The sequence below is a fragment of the Panthera onca genome, chromosome D2 (assembly GCF_046562875.1).
Source record: "Panthera onca isolate mPanOnc1 chromosome D2, mPanOnc1 haplotype 2, whole genome shotgun sequence".
NCBI lineage: Eukaryota > Metazoa > Chordata > Mammalia > Carnivora > Felidae > Panthera > Panthera onca.
Genome location: NC_138349.1, coordinates 34,961,603 through 34,985,806, shown reverse-complemented (window position 1 = coordinate 34,985,806; position 24,204 = coordinate 34,961,603). Strand labels below are relative to the sequence as shown.

Here is a 24,204-nt window from a genome sequence, read left to right as displayed (position 1 = left end):
TTGCTTATTGACACTTAGGCATCGTTATCATAATGATAAATGGTAGAGATGATGTAGAACTGCCACAATTGTGTTAAAATACATTTTAAAGGGATTAAGAAAAAATATTAATTGCTAAACTTATATTAAACTTTATTTTAGAGCCATGAGTGGAAAACTAACTGTTCAAGAAGAACAGATTGTAGAATTGATTGAAAAAATTGGTGCCGTTGAGGAGGAGCTAAGTAGGGTAAGCATTTAAAACGGTATTGAATGTTACATGGGAAGCACATATTAAAATTTCAGAATGTGAAGGACCTGATATTTTTACTTTTTTCTTTCTTTTTTTAAGATTTTTTTTTGAAAGAGTACATGTGTGCACAAGTAGGGGAGGGACAGAGGGAGAGGGAGAAAGAGAGGATCTCAAGCAGGCTCCATGCCCAGCGCAGAGCCCAATGGGGGCTCAATCCCATGACCCTGGGATCGTGACCTGAGCCAAGATCAAGAGTCAGGAAAGAGTCAGATGTTCACCTGACTGAGCTATCCAGGTGCCCCAAGATTTTTTATTTTTACTTTTTTAGTGTTTACTTATTTATTTTTGAGTGAGAGAGTGCACGTGAGCGGAGGAGGGGCAGAGAGAGGGAGACAGAGAATCCCAAGTGGACTTCGTCCTGCTGGGGGCTCAAACCCATGAACCATGAGACCATGACCTGAGCCAAAATCAAGAGGCAGATGCTTAACTGACTGAGACCACCCCCCCCCCCCGCCCCGCCAAGGTTTTTTGTCTTTAAGTAATCTCTTCACCCAATGTGGGGCTTGAACTTAACAACCCTGAAACCCCAAGATCAAGAGTCACATGCTTTACTGACAGAGCCAGCCAGATGCCCACTCCCCTTTTTTTCTTTACATTCTTTTAATTTGTACTGTCTTTGAAATCCTTTGTGTGCTTCATCTGTATATCTCAGTTGAGACAAGCCACATTTTTTCTTTCTTTTTTTTCTTTAACTAGTTAATTAATTATTTTGAGAGAGAGAGAAAGAGAGAGAGAGAGAGAGAGAGAGAGAGGAGATGTGTGCGCAGTGGAGGGGCAGAGAGAAGGAGAGAGAGAATCCCAAACAGGCTCCACACTAAGTGATGTGGGCTTGATCCTATGACTGTGAGATTCATGACCTGAGCCAAAATCAGGAGTTGGATGCCCAACCAACAGCTACCCAGGTGCCCTCTTTCTTTTTTTTTAAAGTAGGCTACATGCCCAGTGTTGGGCTTGACCTCATGACCCTGAGATCAAGAGTCACATACCCTACCTGCTGAGCCAGCCAGGTACCCCCTTGTCTTTATTCTTTAAGATATTTTTTTTTCTTGCTGACTCTTTGTCAGTTGTATCATCATTTTACTGTCATCAATGATGAAGAAGCTGTTTGCCACTTATGTTAATGCAGCATTATAAGAAATTAACTGAATTGTGAGGTTTTATTATAAGAGGTAAATAGTGAAGACGGAGACATTTTCATTACTGTGTTTATCAGATGAGGGATGCAGATACTAGAAGAAACTAGATGTTGAATAACTAAGGTGGACAGACCTGACCATTCTGTGCCACCCCTCACACTGTCAGTGCTGGAAGGAACCTGAAGAACTAACACCACTACTCTAGACCTATTATTTCATCTCATGGTTTTTAATGAATTTACAGGCAGAAACAAGATATCTTATAAAATGTGTTAACCTACCTGTTAGCTTGTTACAACTTGTCACAACTTTGCATGGAAATAATTTGTTTAGTTCTTCTTACATTATATTACAAACTAGCCAGGTATCTCACCAACCAGTTAAGCATTGTGTAATTCTTAAAAAAATGTTTAATATGTTCTATTTAGGTTACAGAGTTGTTTATGGATAATAAAAATGAACTTGACCAGTGTAAATCTGACCTGCAAAATAAGACACAGGAACTTGAAACCACTCAAAAACATTTACAAGAAACGAAATTACAACTTGTTGAAGAAGAGTATATTACATCAGCTTTGGAAAGTACTGAGGAGAAACTTCATGATGCTGCCAGCAGGGTTTGTCCTTTGTTTTGATTTATACTTGTGTTCAAGAAATTAGAGAATGGGTAGAAGTGACTTTGTTTGCTTAAGCATTAATTATGCTATTTATTCACTATTTATTCACTCCAAATGACATTTCTGTCAATTTAAAGAACACTGTTTTATTATTTCATCTGAATTTTCCTCACTAGAGTTGCTGACTTAACAAAAAAACATTCCTGAAGTTTTGCAAATAGAGAATGATTTTAATATACTTTGAAGACATTTAGAATAATGAGGTGATACTTTTCCCTTTGGTCATGATTGAAACTAATCAGTCATAAAGAATTTAGCACCTTCTAATGATGGGAGATGTTGAAAGTATTTAATTTTTTATTAGGTGCACGTTAGAGGAAATAGTAACACATAATAGAAAAAAAATTGTGAGGGAGCATAATTACTGTATTAGGTTGGCAAAATCCCTTTTCCTTGCCTAGGTTGCTAGGTGAGGGGAAATTCTTGGGCAACTGGATAAATTAGTGTGAATTGAAAATGTATTCTGATACAAATGTCTAAAACTTACTGAGTTCTTTTTTTTTTTTTTTTTTTTTTAAGTTTATTTATTTTGAGAGAGAGAGAGTACCAGCTGGGGAAGGGCAGAGAGAAAGAGAGAGAGAGAGAGAGAGAGAAAGAGAGAATCCCAAGCAGGCTCTTTGCTGTCAGTGTGGAGCCCGACACAGGTCTCGTTCCCACTAACCATGGGATCATGACCTGAGCTGAAATCAAGAGTTGGATGCTTAACTGACTGAGCCACCCATACGCCTCAAAATTTACTAGTTCTTGTCAGGAGAAATCTGTATGTAGCACAGATATTTTCAGTAGTCTGCTTTTGTGATACCCATCTTAATCAACATTTATTTTTAAAAATCGTATGTAGTTGCTTACCACAGTTGAAGAAACTACAAAAGATGTATCTGGTCTCCATTCAAAACTGGATCGTAAGAAGGCAATTGATCAGCACAATGCAGAAGCTCAGGATGTTTTTGGCAAAAACCTGAATGGTCTGTTTAACAGAATGGAAGAATTAATTAAGGATAGCAGCTCAAAACAAAAGGTCATGCTAGAAGTTCACAAGACTTTGTTTGGTAAGTTTAAGCATTTTTTTTTTTAATGTTTTAAAAAAATGTTTATTTACTTTTGAGAGAGGGAGAGAGAGAGACAGACAGAGTGTGAGCAGGGGGCGGGACAGAGAGAGAGGGAGACACAGAATTAGAAGCAGGCTCCAGGCTTCGTGCTGTCAGCACAGAGCCCGATGCGGGGCTCAAACTCAGAAACTGCAAGATCATGTCCTGAGCTGAAGTAGGACGCTTAACTGACGGAGCCACCCAGGCACCCCAAGTTCAAGCATTTCTGATTATTCTAGTCTTTGTGTGATTAGCGTGAAACTAATTTCAAAACTGATCATTTACTATCATAAGAAACTGGGGTGACCATGTCAGTAGTCCCTCCAGTGCACACACTGGCTGCTCAAACTAGGGAACAGTGCTTTTCCCGCCTTGGAATTAAAACAAGTCTTAGTTGTTGTTTTTGTCTGCTTTTTATAAAGTAAGTTTTAACCATACCCATTGTTGCTATCTTCATTTAGGAAAAAACTCCTAAGTATTAGTTTATTTTATATGAAAATATTATCTTCACTATAGAAAATTCATGAGATACAGAAATGTAAAAATTTGTAAAAGTCACTTACAGTCTAGTCACTCTAAGCCAACCACTCTAAGTTTGGCTTACCGATTTGTAGTTTCTCTTTTATAACCTCTTCCACTTACTGTAGTACTATGATTACCTATAGCTAGAGATCAGAATAATTCTTGGCTTACTGTGAACTATAGTGATGGCTCTGCTACACTGACAAGCATATCGAGTGCTTGCAGAGTACAGTGGAACATATATAATTTCTATTTGATTAGATTTCCTAGCTTAGGTAGTGAACCATTTATTTTAAGCTTATTTGTTACTACAAATTTCCACAGCAAGTATGTAAGTTTAGAAACCTCTTTGAAGTGGTTCTAACTGTATAAATATATTTATGTCAAAGTTTGTATCTTTTTTCTTTTTGGTGTAGGTAACCTGCTGTCTTCCAGTGTCTCTGCATTAGACACAATTACTACAACAGCACTGGGATCGCTCACATCTGTTCCAGAAAATGTGTCTACACATGTTTCTCAGATTTCTAATATGATATTAAAAGAACAATCATTAGCAGCAGAAAGTAAAACTGTACTTCAAACATTGATTGTTAGTAAATCTCTTAAATTATTTTTGAAGGGTTACTTCGCAAAGTCTTCAAAAACAATGCTAACTGCTCTTTCATTTTAAGCTTTATCAGAAATGGTGATAAACATAGCACTTTAAGAGTAGGTTTATATTTTTAAAGACAATATAAAGACCGTTTTTTTTTTTTTTTCTCCCAGAAAGATTAATTTCCAAATGCATATAACCAACCTTTAAGACTTTTTTCACTTATATCTTGTAACATTAAGAGCAGGAGTTAATATGCCCAGTAACTAGAGAGGGCAGGTTTAGCACCAGATGAATTCAAGGGACCCATGGGTTGTTAGTTGGCTCAGAAATTGGTAAGTCATCCTTTCCTCAAGGGTTCTGCAGTGGTCGTGCTGATGTTACAACTGACCCAACCAGAGGGGATAGAAGATGGTTAATTTAAAACTACACTAATACAGAAAAGTGCAAGAAAAACAACCCCTAGAATTCTAGGAACATATATGACAACTTATGGGATCAGATCTGTGTGATCAAGCCTTTCTGGGCCTTAACTGTAAGATTCTTTTTTGTAGTTCTATAGAAGCCACTCATCTAATTACACTTAGTATTACCTCTTTCATAGCTGATTTGAATAATACTCTTTATTTTGTAATTGTATGATTTACGTATGAAGTTCTTGGCCATATCACTTACTTGGTTTTCTTCTTGGTGCAGGCTCTCTGCCTCCCTTTTAGAGTCTAACCTTATTATTATTATTATTATTATTATTATTATTTTAAATCAGAGGAAATGCTTTAATCAACATCTTCCAAATTTAACCAGTACTAAAAAGATTAAAGAAACATAAACGAAATTAAAATATGATATTCAAAAGGAAACCAGAATTAATCTACTCTTGACATTCTCCTTTTATTTCAGATGTGGGATGGAGAATGCAATTAATCTGCATTTCCAATTGCTGCCAATTAGTGAATTTCCTAGGTGTTTAAGCTACTAAATAAATCACCTAAGACTTATTATATAATTTACAGTGTAGTGATAATAGCTTTCTCTTCATTATTAATTTATTAAATGGAGTCTAACCATATTTGTTGAACATTTTCCAAGTAAATAATTACAAATGTTAGCTGACACTCTGCCTAGATTCAGTGCTTATATGACACTATTTGATATATTTCTTCATTCACCCAATTTGACAAAGTTAATAGATGCTCAGTTGGTACTAACTTTTGGGAAATTGATTCATGAACTAAATGCTAAGACTGTGTATTGATGTCTTCCTACCACGTTATATATGACTTTGTAAGCATTGCTTGAGTCAACAGAGATGACGGCTGCTCCTGCAGAATGAGTTGGAATGAGTGTGATAGCTTTTCTTTCCAAAAAAATACCAGTAGCCTTTTTTTTTTTTTTTTAAGTATTCACTAATTATTTCTATTATAGCTCCTCACCCTGCCCAAGTGAAGGGAACTTAGGTTCCTTTTTGTAAAAGGGGATTTTTTTTCCTTTTTGTAAAAATCCTCAGTCTATGGTATATTCTCAACTTTCCATATACCTTGACAAGAACAAGAACTTTAATGAGTTCTTCAGATATGATAGCATGTAAGTCACCAAGTCTTCAAAGTTAATTAAATACCTCCAGCTGAAAGCCTGCCTTTGAAGGCTATTTGGTCTCTGCTTTTTTGACTAGTAACCTAAGCTTATTTGAAATTTATTTTGTTAAAATGTATTTGCTTTTTTAAATTTTTTTTTATTTAAAAAAAAAAATTTTTTTTTTAACGTTTATTTATTTTTGAGACAGAGAGAGACAGAGCATGAACGGGGGAGGGTCAGAGAGAGGGAGACACAGAATCTGAAACAGGCTCCAGGCTCTGAGCTGTCAGCACTGAGCCCGACGCGGGGCTCGAACTCACGGACTGCAAGATCATGACCTGAGCCGAAGTCGGCCGCTTAACCGACTGAGCCACCCAGGCGCCCTGTATTTGCTTTTTTTAAAAAAAAAAATTCTTTATTTGCAATGCTGAAATCCTTAGAAAAGGATGGTCATTTTCCCCTCTTTTGAATTCTTTGGACCTCTATTGTGTTAGACTGTTAAGAATCTATTGTATGCTACATGACTATTTTCTTAATTACTATAGGTAGGAATAAGTAACTTACGGTGAATATAAACTCTAGAAACAAATAGGCTCTATAGGCTATAAAGATTAGACAATGGAAAGTTAGAATTTTATTCTGCATGTGTTAACAAAGTATTTAAGATACTATCATTAACCACTCAGGTTTATGAAAGTGAAAATATTTTTTTAAAAGACTTGTTTATTTTTAAAACCAGGATGTACTTAAGACTGACCTTCTAAGTTCACTGGAAACAACTTTATCCCCCACTGTGGTGTCTATACTGAAAATCAACAGTCAACTGAAGCATATTTTCAAGACTTCATTGACAGTGGCTAGTAAGGTAGCAAATGTTATGTTCTTAATTTCTCAAAATCAAATTGTTGTTTAAGAAAGAAATTCCATGTGTCTGTGGCCACACTTGTCTACAATGCAAAAGCCATGGGTTGTGAGTTGGAATCTGGAGGAGAGAAGAGATAGGATGCTCGCTGCCATTGATGTGATCACATCACATGGCTAAAAAAAAAGAGAGAATGATCTTCAGGATAAATATTTGTTTACATAGTAGCATGTATAGCATGCTATCATGGGTGGGTAAAGAAGACATGCATATTCATGTATACATGCCTATGTATACACATCTGCCTAAATATGGATAAAATATCGCTGAAAGTGTTTAGCAGTCATCTCTTGGAGGTAAGAGTGGCATTGAGGTTCCAGGGGCTAGAGAGGAAAGACTTCTCTCTGCATACTGTTTTCTACCTTTTCTATTTCGTATGTGTTCCAAAAAAGACAAACTAAAACAAAAAAAATTTTAACTAAAAGAAACTAACTTTTTCCTTCAAAGATAGAAGATCAGAAAAAGGAAATGGATGGCTTTCTCAGTATGCTGTGTAACAGTCTACATGAACTACAAGAAAATACGATTTCATCCTTGGCTGAATCACAGAAGCTATGTGAAAACTTAACTGAAGACCTGAAGACAATAAAAAAAATCCATTCACAGGTATCTCATTTAGGTGATTTGGGGAGCATAAAAAGGAAGTTTTATAATCTTTAACTTGATAATCCTTGTTATGTAAGCTGAATGCTGTAGAACTAATTTAAGAAATCTGAAAATACCATAGCCGCTCTTGCTTATAACAATAGTTAATACAAAATAATTAAGAATACTTTTCTTGATCAGTTAGTATTTCAGGATTTGCTACATTTAGAGCCCTATACGAAAGCATAGTAGAACAAATAAGACAATCCCTTTATCACACCAAGATGAAAGATGAAACTATAGAAACATACATTTGGGGGTACAATTAGAAGGAAATGGTTATAATATTTGCAGTGAACATGTATCTGTAGCAAACCTGATAAATTGTTTTTTTCTATGGTAACATGGATGGTTATTCTTTTTCATAAGTTATGCTGTGCTGTATCTTGCTATTCTGTCTCATTGATGTCAGACATTTGAATTGTAAATACAGTTCTTTTTATTGATTAATTATAAATATAATTCATGACTTAACCTTCTTCCATGTAAACTGTTCTTCAGTGCATGAGGTTTTAAACCAAAAGCAAACCTCCAAACCAAGGAAGTCATAATCTCTGAAGATGAGATACATGGAAAACAACTCCTGATATTCCTGAGGCCCGAGTAATGAGTGTGGAAAGTTTTATTAAATGAGGCCAGTTATTACAAGACAGAACTCTTTGGTCAATAAAACTATTGATATGACTTAGTGAGTAGTAATGGTTTCCTTTTCTTTGGAAAGTGAGGGAGAGGAAATTCATATCCATGTCATCCAAAAGGAGAAAAGAAACACATCCAAGATTTTTAGGCAAGAGTTAAAGCAACTTCAAAGTAAGATTATTCGTTTCCCTGATTGATAAACATGAAACTTTTTGGAGAAAGGATTAATGTCAGAAATTAGTGAAAGTAATAGTTAACATTTATTGAGCCACTCACTATGTGTTTATTCAGTACAGATACAGGTTCTGTTATTAGCCTAGTTTTCTAATGAGGAAACCGAGGGCTTGAAAGCATGTAAAGTATTTAGGTCCTCTGATAGTGGTAGTGGTGATTGTAGTACCTGAAAGGCATCTACCTTTTTTTTTTTTTCTTTTTTAAGTTTATTTATTTTGACAGAACGTGAGTGGGTAGGGATGGAGAGAGAGTGGGAGAGAGAATCCCAAGCAGGCTCCACGCTGTCAGAGCAGAACCCAACACCAGGCTCAAACCCATGAACCTGATCATGACCTGAGCCAAAATCAAGAGTCAGCTGCTTAACCAACTGAGCCACCCAGGTGCCCCTGAAAGGCATCCACTTTTGAGTGGCTCTTCTGTGTGTTTCTAGAACACAGTCTTGCAATTTGAAATTGCAGCAGTTTCTCATTATCTCTGCATCAACTTGTCTAACTTTTTAGGCTTATGTTCTAAGGTACATCAGCTTTTTATATATTAGCTGTTTTGAAATGTTTAAAATTAATATGCAATGGTTTAAACAGAAACAAAATACCTATGATCCGAAAAGTATTTTAGCATGAATGGTTTGACTTCTCTGGCTTTAAGGAAGTTAAGTTTACTAAGTGAGCTATTTCTCAGGTATTCTAGAACTTGAGGTTAGCACTAACAACAATTATGTAAAACTCTGAACACCTATTTACATGCAGATAATTCTGATATATCTGCATTTTCCTCTACTTTGAGACTAATACAAATACTGACAGACTTCATTCATAATCAGTATTGGGTATGTGCTGTCAGCTGATGTGTTATTTAGAGATGTTGGCCAACTAATGGACCGAACAGTGAATAAGATTGCTGGGCGCATGTTCAGCTCTTTCTGGGTCTTTAGTGTAGCTTCTTCATATTGTATATTTCAGTCCCTGTCATGTTGTGTGCCTTATAAGAGCTCGCTTTTAAAGATGCCAGGTATGAGAAAAGGTAAAATTACACTTTATGAATATGATCCGGCCAGATTCTGTAAAATATTTCAGCTTCAGTAATTAACACTATTTTTGGACTGCTTGACCCATTAGATGATCAGCATTACTTTTCCCTTCTAGTAGTGTTATCAGTTTAGAAGCAACTGGGTACTGTATATCTGTCAAAGTGCTTCTCATAACATAATGTGACATCTTGGTGTGTTTGCTTAGTTCTGAGGTACACTGAAGGTAACTTGCTACGAATTAATAGTTAAAATAGCAAAGTTTGCTGATTATTTACTTTTTGAAAAATCCCTTTAATAGTATCCTTTTAATATCACTTCTGCTGCTTTCCTCTATGGGTGAGAGATGGAATTAAAGATCTCTTGTCAGGAATTTGTATAATTCTCACCTATGGGAAAAATACTTCCATGTAGTATGGAAGAAAAGTTCAGGTGTCGTAACTTCAACCTCTTCCTCTCCCACACCTTTCTTACAGGAACTTGACGAGCTAATCAGTCTTTGGGCAGAGAGATTCTGTGCCTTGGAGGAAAAGTGTGAAAACATCCAGAAACCACTTAGTAGTGTCCAAGAAAATACAGAACAGTAAGCAGTTTTTAATTCTCTTTATCTCTTCTCTGCCTAAAATTATTTCAGAATAGAAGGCTTCAAACAGTACAGATCTTATCAACCCAGTTTCTCATTTCTAACATTTTATTGTTTGCTTTCTCATTCTCATTCCCTCTCTCTCTTCCCCACCTCCCTCTGATATTGTATATAGAGAGATCTTTTCTGAACTAGCTATGCATAGTTTGCAGCCATGATGCTCACTGTCCCCTAAATACTTCAGTCTGTATTCCTAAAAATAAGGACATTCTCTTATATAACCGTAACACAATTTTCTAAAGCAGAAAATTAGTATCAGTAATTCCTATTACCTAATATACAGACCTAATTCAAATTCTGCCAATTGTCTCACTGATGTTCTTTGTAGGAAAAGAAAAAGATTTTCCTTCTGCTCCAGGATTTAATCTAGGATCACACATTGCATTTGATTGTCATATTTCCTTTAGTCTGAGTAGTTCCTTAGTCTTTGTCTATAACCTTTTTTCAACAGGGTAGAATATTTGTTTAGTACGGTGTCCCTCAGTTGGGATTGGCCTTCAGGACTAGTTGTAGTTGTCAAGAACAACACAGTTGTGATTTCCTCGTAGCTGTTTTCAAGATAGTTTTCCTTATCTTTAGTCTTTGGAAGTTTGATTATATATTTCTTTGAGTTTATCCTGTCTGGATTTTCTCAGCTTCTTAAATCTGTATACCCTTATGTCTTTCACCAATTGTGGAAATTTGAACATTTTCAGCTCCATATTCTTTCTCCTCTGCTTCTAGGAGTTTGGTGACACACATGTTAGATCTTTTATTATGGTCTCATAGGTCTCTGAGGCTATAGATATTTTCTTTGTTGTTCAGATTGAGTAAATTTTATGAACTGTCTTCATGTTCCTCTGTCATCTTTTTTTTTTTTTTTTAATTTTTTTTTTAACATTTATTTATTTTTGAGACAGAGAGACACAGAGCATGAACGGGGGAGGGGTTAGAGAGAGAGGGAGACACAGAATCGGAAGCAGGCCCCAGGCCCCGAGCCATCAGCCCAGAGCCCGACGCGGGGCTCGAACCCACGGACTGCGAGATCGTGACCTGAGCTGAAGTCGGAGGCCCAACCGACTGAGCCACCCAGGTGCCCCTCCTCTGTCATCTTTAACCTATTGTTGAACCCATTCAGTGAGGTGTTTCATTTCAGTTATTAGAGTTTTCAGTTTTAAAATTTTCATTTGCTTCTTTTTTAATCTCTTCTTTTCTTTGCCTAGATTTTAATTCTTTTTTTTTCTCCAAAAGAGTTTTAGTTGCTCATTGAAACATTTTTGTAAGGCTGCTGTAAAATCCTTAACAGATTATTCCAACATCTGAATTATCTCATATCTCAGTGTTGGCACCTGTTGTCTTTTCTCATTCAAGTTGTGATTTTCCAGAATGGTTTTGATTGTATCTTGAACATTTTTGGTTTATGTTAGGAGATTCAGAATCCTATTTAAGCCATCTTTTTTAGCAGGCATTTACTCTGTTTAGGTTTAGTGTGAAGGTCCTGGCCCATTTTTGTGAGCTCTGGTTCCAATGACAATTTTATTTTTGATGTTCTTGCAGTGTTACTCTGATATGCTTCATTTGGTGCTACCCATATGAGAAAAATTTGTTCTGCTTTTGATGGATGAAGTGTTCTATACAGGTCAGTTAGGTCAAGTTGATTGATAGTATTTTTTGAGTCATCCGTATCCTTACTGAGTTTCTGCCTATTCTATCAATTACTAAGAGAGGGTGTTGAAATCTCTGACTACAATTTTAGATTTGTTTATTTCTCATCAGTTTTATCAGTTTTTGCTGCACATATGTGATGTTCTGTTGTTAGTTGCATACACATTTAAGGTTGATATGTCTTGGAGAATTGACCACTTTATCATTATATAATATCCCCTTTTATCCCTGGTCATCTTCCTTGTTCTGAAGTCTACTTTGTCTGGAACATATTAGTACTTAGCTTTCCTTTTATTACTATTTGCATATAATGTATCTCTAATCCCTTTACTTTTGGGCTAAGTCTTTAGATTTAAAGTGGATTTCTTGGAGATAACGCATAATTGGGTATTGCTTTTTCATCACATTTAACAATGTATCACCTTTAACTGGTGTGTTTAGGCCATTCTCATTTGAAGTATTGATATAGTTGAATTAAAATCTACCATATTGCTGGTTTCTTTTTGTTGCGTCATTTGTGCTTTGTTTCCTTTTATTCCTTTCCAAATTTAAGTTGAGGATTTTTACATTTTCATTGTATCTCTTCCATTGACTTATCATTTACACTTTTAAAATTACCTTTTTAATTAGTTTTTCTAAGATTAATGATACACATTTTTAAGTAATGTTAATCCATCTTCATGTAATTTACTGTTTCAGGTGTAATCAAAGGACCTTATAGGATACATTCCCAATTTCTCCTCATCTCATATTCATTGTTTTCATATATTTTGCTTCTGTATATGCTATATACACCCAGTACACTGTTATGCTGATTGCTTTATCTTTTTTTTTTTTTTTTTTAGTAGGCTATACACCCAGCATGGAGCCCAGTGCAGGGCTTGAACTCACCACCCTGAGATCAAGACCCCAGCTAAGATCAGGAGTTGGTGCTTAACCAACTGAGCCACCTAGGCGTTCCCCAGTTCCCTATTTTCTTTTTTAATGTGGCTACATTATGTTAACTTATGTGGCTCACATTATATTCTGTTGAACAGTGCTGCTCTAGAATTCTAGCTATCACCTGTTTTACTACCTAACTCCTGTCATGTGTCTTCCAGTTCTGTTGATGATCCTATTCCTTATATCATGTCCCATTCTGAATTCTTCTTTCTAGATTCTAGATCTAGAAAGTTTCCCTACTTTTAATTCCTAGTCTCTAAACTTCAGGACTTCTGGCTTCTTCCATAGCTCTGAAGGGAATACTAGAGTAGGATTGAAATGGGAAGGAAACTATGATATACTCTTTAAGGCCTATGCAAGCCATTTTTCCTGTCTTCCTGATATTTATTCAAAATGTTTTTTAAAGTGTGGTCCAGGAACCATGTAAAAGAATCAGCCAGGAGTAGGGCCCAGGAATCTAGGTGAGGTTTATGTATCCTGAAGTTTGAGACCCACTCAGTGCCTTTGGTATTTATCATGGATTATGGTCACTTATGAATAAATTTCATCTTCCTACCAGGTTGTGATTGCTTGAAGGACTAGATTTGTGTTGATGGTCTCCAGCCTCTTACTTGAATTTCGTTTCCTTTTTCAATCATTTCCATTTAACCTATAGTTGAACTTTGGTTTTCAAAATAGTTACTCCCTCATTTGGTTTCCTCACATGGTGTACCACCTAGTGGTAATAGAGGGTAACTTTCATTCACCAAAGTTTATCTCTGTAGTCCTGTAACAGGACTTTAGTTTTACACCAAGGTTATATTGCAGTGTACTTGTGTGTGCCAGGTGTATAGTTTGTCACATCCCATATAATCTTCTTAATTATTAAAAGCCTTATCGTTGACTTTGTTTGGTAACATTTATAATTTTTATGATGTATTTAATGTCATAGGCAAGGCAAAACTGCTTAAGAACAGAGTGCTAGACTGATTGTGGACACTTTAGGGATTAGACTAGAGTCTGTAGGTGATGCCCTTAGATAACGTAATCTATTAGGAGGAATGAAACACATAGATAGATTTTATTTTTAGTATAGTCATCACTCTAAGAGGTACAAAGTAAAGCATTATATCTGGAGGAGAGCTGGGAAGGGTTTTATGAGAAAAGAGACATTTCCAAAGGTCACTTAATGGCAGATACATCAATCTGCTATGAAAAGACACCACCTAAAGCATCCATTTTCAATATAGAAAATTCATTAAGAACATGGGCTCTGGAGCCAGACTGCCTGGGTTCAGATATGCCATTTTTGAACTGTGTGATCTTGGGTAAGTTATATATCTTTTGAGTCTTAATTTTCCATTTTTAACAATGTTATTCTCTTTTTCTATAGGAAATCTAAGGATATAATCAGCAAAACAACCTCATATAATACACAATTTTGTGCTGATTGTGATGGCTTATCACAGGAACTCAGACATTTTAACCAAGAAGGTACAAAACTGGTTGAAGAGTCTGTGAAACACTGTGATAAACTTAATAGCAGCCTGGAACTAGTATCTCAAGAGACTGAACAGAGATGTGAGGCTCTGAACAAAAGCACACTTTCTTTTTCTGAACAGTGGGTATCTTGCTTAAATATAAGGAAAGAAGAACTTCAGAACTTACTGGAGGTAATAACTTTGTAATTGGAACTTACTTTGGAGAGAATAGTGATAATCAGGAAATTAAATACTCTTGGATAAGAATTGGATTGAAAACAGATATTTTTATTTTTTTAAGGTTTATTTTGAGAGAGGGTGTGCACGGGGGAGGGACAGAGAGGGAGAGAGAGAGAGAACCCCAAACAGTCCCTGCACCAGTAGTGCATAGCCCGATGTGGGGCTCAAACCCACAAACTGTGAGATAATGACCTGAGTCGAAACCAAGAGTTGGGTATTTAACCAACTGAGCCACCCAGGCTCCCCCAGATGATATTTTAAAATAATGAATGGTTAGGGTGACTGGGTGGCTCATAAGTTAAGAATCTGACTTCGGCTCAGGTCATGATCTCACGGTTTGTGAGTTCAAGCCCCACACTGGGCTCTCTGCTGTCAGCACAGAGCCGGCTTCGAATCTTCTCTCCCCGCCCCCTCTCTCTACCCTTCCCCCCCCCTCAAAAAATAAATAAAAACATTAAAAAAAATTAAAATAATGAATTAAAATTTTAAGCATAAATAGTTGGTATGCTTATACAAGATCTAGTATCATGTCCCCCAGAGCTTGAAATTATTTAACATGTATCTGATCTGTCTTGTATCTATCCTTGGTTTTTGACTTATTGGTTCCTTCAGTTAAGGGCACTCTATTTGGATATGCAATTCAAACCTGTTATTGCTTTAAGATACTGTTTTGATTGTTCAAAGGATACTTGATAGGTTTGTGTGTTTGCTTGATCCTAATACTTACATGAGCCCTTTGTGGCTTGGTTTTTCTTTCTGTGTCATAAAAGGATTTTACTAATATTCTCAGAAACTGGGTAAAAGGATGTAAGTATTTTAAGCTTTATAAGCTATTTTTACCAAGAGGAATCAGGGCTAATGGAGAAATAGGTGAGTTCAGATTTGAAACCAGAAATATACCAGATAAGCCTAGAGATCCTGTCATACTAGAAAGTAAGAGAGCTATTCAAGATTAGTGGGGTTGTATCAAAAAGAGATAGGAGTCTACCTGATGACACTTCTTTGTTTAAAGATGGTACAGTTTGTGTATCAAAAAGAATAATTGCTATAATAGATTAAAATACATTAAATATATTAAGGCTTGTGAATTCATACAAATTTCTTGGGTCTCCTTTGGATCATGCTAGGGAAGCAGTGCATTATTTTGAAAACTGGTAAATAAAGGGAAAGAGTTGAGCATCCATCTCTCTTTCCGAAAAGAATTCTATCTTGGTTTAGCAGGGTAGTGGATGAAGAAAAGGGTTTCATAGAAGAATCCCAGCTAATAAAATGCAGAAGAAATGACAGAATTGGAAAATCACCATTTTGTAATTCTAGTGAGATAACCCTTGTGGACATTAATGACTGCTTATACCTTTTGATGCAAACTGATGGAGAGGAGAACTTTATTTTTTTAATGTTTATTTTTGAGAGAGAGAGAGACAGAGCACGAGTCAGGAAGAGGCAGAGGGTGAGGGAGAGACAGAATCCAAAGCAGGCTCCAGGCTCTGAGCTGTCAGCACGGAGCCTGATGCAGAGCTTGAACCCACAAACTGCGAGATCATGACCTGAGCCGAAGTCAGACGCTTAACCGACTGAGCCACCCAGGAGCCCCAGGAGAACTTTATAATTAATAGGGTGACCACATTCAAACTCACGGATAAATCTTTTTTTTTAACCAATTAATCTTTCTTTTTATGTTTATTTATTTATTTTTGAGAGAGAGAGAGAGAGAGAGAACGAACAAGTAGGGGAGGGGCAGAAAGAGAGGGAGACACAGAATCTGAAGCAGGCCCCAGACTCCAAGCTGTCAGCACAGAGCCCAGTGCAGGACTCAAACCCACGAACCATGAGATCTTGACCTGAGCCAAAGTCGGATGCTTAGCCAGCTGAGCCATCAAGGCGCCCCTCGGTTAATCTTTTCTTAGAATTTATTTTTTTATTTTATTTTATTAAAAAATTTTTTTATTTTTATTTATTTATTTTTAATATTTTATTTATTTTTGAGACAGAGAGAGACAGAGCATGAGCAGGGGAGGGGCAGAGAGAGAGGGAGACACAGAATCTGAAGCAGGCTCTAGGCTCTGAGCTGTCAGCACATAGTCCGACGCGGGGCTTGAACTCGCAAACCACGAGATCATGACCTGAGCCAAAGTCAGACGCTAACCGACTGAGCCACCCAGGCGCCCCCCCCCCAAATATTTTTTTTTACATTTACTTATTTTTGATAGAGACAGAACACAAGTGGGGGAGGGGCAGAGAGAGAAGGAGACACAGAATCCGAAGCAGGCTCCAGGCTCCGAGCTGTCAGCACAGAGCTCGACACAGGGCTCGAACTCACAAACTGCGAGATCATGACCTGAGCCGAAGTCAGACACTTAACCGACTGAGCCACCCAGGTGCCCCTAGAATTTATTTTTTTTAAGTTAACTCTACTCCCACTGTGGGGCTTGAATTCATGACCTCGAGATCAAGAGCCACATGCTCTACTACCTAAGCCAGCCAGGTACCTCAACTGATTAATCTTCACATGAGAGACACAACTAGGCATTATGTGCTTTCAGCATCACCAACAAAATATTCTTGCCAAACAATTAAACCTGATTTACATCAAACCTTTGGATCTCACTACTTTGTAGAAAATACAGAGTATAGATAAACATATGAAAATACAGTGTAGAGATGGCAATTGACCAGATCCAGAATTTGAGATAGCAGAGCAAAGACCTAGTTTTTTGAAGAAGAAAAACTTTTCAAAGGGAAAAGTATGAAGAAAGATCTCCTATATCAAAAGAGAATTAAGACTAAAGGATCTTAAGTCCTAGTTTGCCTGGAATAGTCCTTGTTGACATCAGTTGTTTGGACGTAATTATAACTAAGAGTAGCCCTTTTCACTCTGAAGAGCATCTCAGTTTGGGTGATAAATTATATATCACCTACTTAAAGGCATATCAACCAAATCTAATGATAAATTCTGATTCAAACAAATGAATTGTGAAAATCGTTTCAGACAATTTGTGAAATTTGCACGCTGACTAGACATTTGATATAAAGAAATCAATGTTAAATTTTTTAGATATGAGAGTGGTCTTAAAAAAACTCTGAACTCTTAGAGATGTATGCTGAAGTAAATGAATGAAATCATACAGGATTTGCTTTAGAATAATTCTATGGGAAGATGAAGAGGAAGTGGTTAATCTTGTTTGAGCTATACCCCATGTATGGATAAACACTGAGATTGGGTAGTCAATACAAGGGGGTTAATTATACTATTTTCTCTACTTTTTCATGTGTTTTTAAAACTTTACTGTGGAAAGTTTCAAAGTAAGAGGAAATAATATATTGAATAAAATATTTGACAACTTCGATTTTAATAATGAAAGCTCATTTGCATCATTTACAGGTTGTAAACCAAGGTTGTGAGGCTTCAAGTTCAGAGATTACTGAAAAATTAAATGAACATAAAGCAGCTAATGAGAACCAGCGTAATATGTTTTTTGATCAGATAACTACTGATGAAGAAAAATTAATGGCACAAAGTCTAGAATTTAATGAAACCATAAAAATTGGTTTGACTAAGCTTAATTGCTTTCTACAACAGGATCTGAAATTGGATATCCCAACAGGTAATTTCAAAGGGAAATAGAATGGTTCAAATTTTTAAAGTTGAAGTCAACCTTGTACTGTGCCAGATGTTCATAAGAAGCAGGTCCTGCTGTTGCCTGATAGGCAACTCAAATGGAAAAATTGGGACCCTAAAATAGCTTTAATCAAGATTAGGTGTCACGATACAAGTGACATGTACTTGTAGAAATTTGGGCATCCCAATTCAATAAAATTTTACAAACATTTAGGGAACTGGCTTTGTTAAGAGAAGACATTTTAAAAGCAAATGAAAACCAGCAACCATCTATCTAGCACTGTTTTGTATCAGGGCATTTTAATACCAAAAATTGAGGAATGTAATTAAATAAATTTAGTTTAGTGGAAAAACCATACCACATTGTGCATTTTCTTATGTGTACCTCTTATTTTGTCATGGACTTTTGGCATTTAGGAATCACCATTTTGAGAGGTCAGATGGCAAAGATCAGTGTAGGCTATCATGATTTAGGGAAGAAAGTATAACAGACTATTTAATAGTATGAGAATTGAGTCATTATTTGCATTGCATTGAGGGTTGTGGACCCTGTCAATTTATTAATCATTGAGTAGGTTTCATGGTATGAAATTATACTTCAAAGCTATATACATAACATACTTTGGAGTATTATATACATGTATACATACATATAAACACACACACCCACGCGGCCATCCCGTGTAGGGTAGTGGCTATATCTTTGGAAGATAAGACTCATTTGGAAGTATACATTTTAGCATTAAAAAAATCTTCTTCAAATCCCACACTTCAGTTCTTTTCCCGTTTATATAATCTGCTAAAGGTACGACACCACAGAGGAAAAATTACTTATACCCATCAACCCTGGTGAGAACTGAACCACGTGAACAGCTCCTTGATCAGTTGAAAAGGAAGCAACCTGAGCTGTTAATGATGCTAAACTGTTCAGAAAACAACAAGGAAGAGATCAGTCAGGTAAAATTTAAAGCATTCCTAATATTAGATCTCTCGCATAAACTCCTTTTGTTATCAACTTCATGTGAAGAATTTTATTCTTTGCCCTTAAATCCTACCCTGTCTCATTAATGGTAGTCGTCTGACCCTTCAGTCTGTTTCTTTTAATCTGGGCATTTTAAAATTATTAAAGTTATAATAATAATAACAACCGATATTTGTGCTTATTATGTGACAGCCTGTTCTAAGCACTTTACCTAAATATATATACTCAGTTAATTCTCTAAGTAGTCCTTTGAAGTAGATGCTAGTACTATCCACATTTTATAGGTGAGGAAACTTAAGAAGTATCTTGTCCTACGTCAGTGTGGAGTTGGAATTAGAACCTACAAGAGCTCCACAATCTGTGCTCTTAACTCTAGTAATTATTGTTACTAATTTTTTTTGAGAGAGAGAGCATGCTCGTGAGTGAGCAGGGGAGGGGCAGAGGGAGAAGGAGAGAGAGAATCTTAAGCAGGCTCCGTGCTCAAGGGGTGCCTGGGTGGCTCAAGTTGGTTAAGCATCTGATTCTTGGTGTCAGCTGAGGTAATGATCTCAGGGCCCATGGGTTGGAGCCCTGCATCGGGCTCTGTGCTGAGGGTGCAGAGCCTGCTTGAGATTCTCTCTCTCTTTCCCCCCCCGTCTCTGCCTTCCCCTACTTGTACAGTCTCTCTCAAATAAATAAATAGCTTAAAAAAAAAAAAAGAGTTGGACGCTTAACCCACTGAGCCACCTAGGCACCCCTTAACTATAGTAATTATAGACAAGTTGGGAAGTCATAAAGTAACATATAAACTAAAAATTAAACTGTAATCCCATTATTCTGAGATTACTACTTTTAACACTATTATAAGTACTTCTCTGTGAGAAAACATTTGGGATTATTTTCATTATTTTTTAGACTTTCTACGAATTTTGTTGAGGTTTAATTTTTATGCAATGGATGTTGCGTTATTTTCAAAGAAGAAAACTGCATTTACTTTTGTGAAGATTTTTAAGTCCTTGGACTTAATCACTAGTCTACCTTCTTATTTTAGGACTTGGATGAAGAAAAGTCAGTTCTAGGGCACTCAATAGAAGAACCTCCAAGTCAAGAGCCATCTATAGATGCTAGCGTGGATTGTTCATCAAGTGGTGGGATTCCATTTTTCCAGGTACCTGATTATATCCTGTCAGATAATCCTTCCACATCTGATGTAAGTCAGTGGCTGTACAGTGTGAAGGAAAGTGCTACTCTTGGTGGGTGAAACGGGAAAATATTTTGTCATTCCTTTGGGATAGCTTGTTAACTTTTCTGATTTAAATTATTTACACAAATCTGATAATTGGTCAGGGGTTTTCTATGGGATAAATGGAGGCAAAGTTTGACTTCATTCCATCCCCAGATAGTACTCTTTAGCTATTGTATTTATCCCCTTTCCACTTCCTACATACTCAGATGGATATGAAGAGCAGTCATTTCTCTCTTCCCTCCACCTTTGACATGGACGTCCTGGAGCCTATCTCTGCCCATACTCAGACTCTGAAGGCCAAGAGGTTTAAGAGACTGAGAGACTGAAGGCCTCTCACGTTATTTTAGTTCTCCTACCTGAGGCTTTTCTCTTGTTAAGGATTCCCCCATGTTTTCTGAGCCCCTCACCTGCCTTGATCTTGCTCACTTAAGTCCTGTAACCTTTCCTGACCCCTTTTCAACACTGTTGGGAGCATGGCACTATAAACTGCCCAGTACTTTTCCCTTTGTTTTGAAGACATGAGCCTAGACGCAGTCTGTAAAGGAGGGATTTTCCCACATAAGACATTGATGTCTAAATTTTACAGTTGAAATGCTGCTTGTGATAAATGCATGTGCTTGTATCTAATAGACTTGCAGGGGTCTTCCCACCAAGGTCTAAAAATTCTCCATCCCCCATGTAAGCTGGTTAAAACTTCTAGCTTAGATTCTGTTCAGTTCCTCTATGTCTGCCTCAAGGTAATTTTATCCCCAAATCCTTCCTACCTTTTGCTTTACTGTTAGAGAACTCTAAATATATTTCTTTCCCCTTTTCAGCCCTCTCTTCTGTCTTATAAAGTTAAGGAAAGAAGGAAACTTAAGAAAAGAGAACCTTAGTGACTACTTAATCTCTGGTTGGAAATCCTTTCATTACTACCGTTCATGATATTTTGAAGGCGAGGCTCAGTGGTTCAGCTGTGGCAGGGAAGTCCCTACAGTACCAGAAAAGATTTGGGGTTGGATTTTAGACCTTCAGCTGAAGTCTGAAAATTATGTTTTCCCTGATAGCAGTCTCATGTGGGGAAATTTTCTGGGTTTGAAATTCTAAAGTTGATGTATGATTTGTCTCAGCATAGATGACTGGGTCTGCAATGGATGTCATTGGTCTCTTAAAGCTCTCTATGGGCAAGTATGAGAATTCCAATGAAATACAATTCCCAAGTGAGAAATATGAAATGTTTAAAAGAAAAGGTAAAATACAGCTTAAAAAAACACCTCAAGGTAGCCATATATCAGATTCTCTGCTTAAAATAGAATTGCCTGTTGTTGCATGATATCAAATCTTCATTTTCCTAGAGCAGGATTTATCAATAGCAGCTCTGTTGACATTTCGAGCTGGATAATCCTTTTGTCGTGGTGGACTGTCTTGTTATTACAGGACGTTTCACAGCATCCCTGGCTTCTCCGCACTGGAAGCCAGTAGCACCTTACAATTTTAACAACCAGAAATGTCTCCAGATATTACTAAATGTACTCTGGGGAGTAAAATTGCTCCCCGATGAGAACCACTGCCCTATAGTAAAATCTATAATTTTGTCTTGGAAAATCATGCAGAAAATTAGTATTTCTTTCACCTCACTCCTTCCATTGATGGTAAGATGAAGAAGGCATTCGCTTCTACTTGACAAACAAATTGTTCGCTCCAATTTGTGCTGAGTCTTTTCCACACTTAATTTCTTGCCTATAACCCAGAGAACTTTGAAAATAGAGTGTAACTGATATGTATTATGTTATGTAATAACATATCTGTAATATGTAAAGTAAAATGTTACTTTATTGACTTAATTTCTTCCCTTAATATTCACAGCATAAAAAATCACATGGAAAAGACAAAGAAAACAGGGGCATTAATTCAGTGGAGAGGTCTAAAGTGGAAGAAACTACAGAGCATTCTGTTACAAGGAGCAGATTACCTCTACGAGCCCAGATAAATCTTTAGTTAACTTGAGGATTGGTCATTTTATTTTGAAGAAAAATGAAAAATAAAACCTATAACTCCAGAACTTGAGCCTTATGTATAGATGAAAAACGAATGGAAAATATCAAGGCAATACTGTAAATTTAGTTGACTTTAATATGTCTGCCCATTTTTCTGTCATTCTTGTAGTTCACTGTACATTAAGTTGGGTTTTATTTGAGACTTGCATTCAGTAAATGTGTATTTTTAGCTTTTGATATAAAATAGCCCTTTCTGGTATATCACTAGGCAGCACATATATAAAAGTTGCAGTGTTCTTCTAGGCTTGAATTTATGTAGGTGAATACCGCCAACTTGGTCTTGGGAAGGACCATCTCCGTTCTTTTCTTGATACGATGGAATTATGTCTGTATCTGCTTGCTTCCTTCCCTAGACTTTTCCAGTCTGCATTCTCAGCTCATTTTCTCCTTTTTCATTTGCGACCAAACCATCTGTAGAGCTACAAAATGGTATCTATTCTTATTATGAGATAGCCTGAATTTTATCTAGAAGTCTTTAACACTTTTCTGTGGCTCTGCCTAAAGTTACTATCAACAATGAACATAACCCTAGAAGCATTCCTTCCTTCAATATTTTTAGTCTGTTTCCCCCTAGATGAAGAAGCACTCCTTTCTTTATGAGGCCTTAACACATTAGCCCCCACAGAGTTTGTAAGAAGCCAGCTTCTCCAGAATATAGATTACTTTTATGGGAGAACTACCAAGAGCTCTGACTAATGGCTATGTGGCCTGTATCTTGGGCAGAGGTCCCAGTGATTTAAAAGGGCTTTTTGAAGCTATTAATTATGATGATAATTTCTATCCTCTTGTTTACCTTCATCTGAAACTGTTCTTTGTATATAATAAAATATGTATATGTATATTTTTCTTTACTGAAATCTTAACCCTTAGATGGGTCCTGACAGTTTTGATCTAGCAGCCAAATTTCTGGAAGTGGACATTTTTCAGCATGAAGAATCAGCACACTAGAAGAAGGAATATACACAAAGAAAACATTTGGTGACCACATCAACTTAAGTGCATAACTTTAGAGAGATTTGATTGTGATAGCTAAGTAAAGCCAAGCCCTATTAGAGATTAGAAAACGTGCTACTTCAAGGAACTAAATTTACCTTCAGAAGTGTTAATTATCTTAATAAAAATAATGATACAATTTCTCTGCAAAATCAGATGTCAACATAACCTATGGATAATATCTAAGAAAATAATCTGCCCTCAGTAAATCCATCAATAAATTTGGTTTCTACATTAACTTGTTTGCCCTATTATTTATTTCCTTACTTATTTCTTTCACCTCACTCCTTCCATTGACGATAAGATGAAGAAGGCATTCATTTCTACTTGACAAACAAATTGTTGGCTCCAATTTGTGCTGAGTCTTTTCCACACTTAATTTCTTGCCTATAACCCAGAGAACTTTGAAAATAGAGTGTAGCTAATATGTATTATATTTACAGAGTTCAGCAAGTTCTAAAATTCCTAAAATACACTTCCACACAGGCACCACCAAGGAAGAAGGGCCTTGGTAAACATTCCAGGCTTTCAGTTGTACTCTAAGGGATTAATGAGAAACAGAGTGGCCCTCACAGGGCCTGAAGTCCAGCTTTAAGTCATCCGTTCTCTGACATTTTAAAGTTACCTAGGAATGCTAATGCAACTGACAAGCAAAAATAAATCACTAGAGAATTTTTTTATGTTTTATTTTACATTAGAGTGCAAGTAGGGGAGGGGCAAAGAGACAGAGACAGAATCTGAAGCAGGCTCCAGGCTCTGAGGTGTCAGCACAGAGCCCGACGTGGGGCTTGAAACCAAGAACTGTGAGATCATGACCTGAACTGAAGTTGGATGCTTAACCAACTGAGCCACCCAATGTATGACTCAACTTAAAAAATTTTTTTAAAAATTAATTTTTTTTTTTTTTTTACTGTAAGTAGGCTCCACACCCAACGTAGGGCTCTAACTCACAACCCCTGAGATCAAGAGTAACGTGCTCCACTGACTGAGCTAGCCAAGTGCGCCCAGATCACCAGAGAATTTTAACATCCCAAGCCTTAAATCAGCTTTACAGGTTTTCATATACAATATCAA

General features: G+C 36.7%; 2 protein-coding genes across 2 annotated transcripts in view; one reads left to right on the top strand and one right to left on the bottom strand.

Annotated features, from left to right (window-relative positions):
* IDE (insulin degrading enzyme) overlaps positions 1-3,059 on the bottom strand; it is a 154,400-nt gene extending 151,341 nt beyond the window's left edge. The window contains exon 1 of the mRNA XM_078434592.1: positions 2,955-3,059. The gene's annotated coding sequence lies outside the window, so the exon portion shown is untranslated. The remainder of the gene's footprint in view (positions 1-2,954) is intronic.
* Positions 1-23,368, top strand: part of KIF11 (kinesin family member 11) — a 44,178-nt gene extending 20,810 nt beyond the window's left edge. Inside the window, exons 11-22 of the mRNA XM_060642022.3 lie at positions 142-229; positions 1,857-2,045; positions 2,947-3,154; positions 4,132-4,304; positions 6,622-6,747; positions 7,252-7,410; positions 9,823-9,929; positions 13,948-14,227; positions 17,658-17,880; positions 18,700-18,851; positions 19,907-20,023; positions 21,947-23,368. Coding sequence (XP_060498005.3) covers positions 142-229; positions 1,857-2,045; positions 2,947-3,154; positions 4,132-4,304; positions 6,622-6,747; positions 7,252-7,410; positions 9,823-9,929; positions 13,948-14,227; positions 17,658-17,880; positions 18,700-18,851; positions 19,907-20,023; positions 21,947-22,078 — 1,954 coding nt within the window. The 3' untranslated portion in view covers positions 22,079-23,368. The remainder of the gene's footprint in view (positions 1-141; positions 230-1,856; positions 2,046-2,946; positions 3,155-4,131; positions 4,305-6,621; positions 6,748-7,251; positions 7,411-9,822; positions 9,930-13,947; positions 14,228-17,657; positions 17,881-18,699; positions 18,852-19,906; positions 20,024-21,946) is intronic.
* Positions 23,369-24,204: the final 836 nt, after the last annotated feature.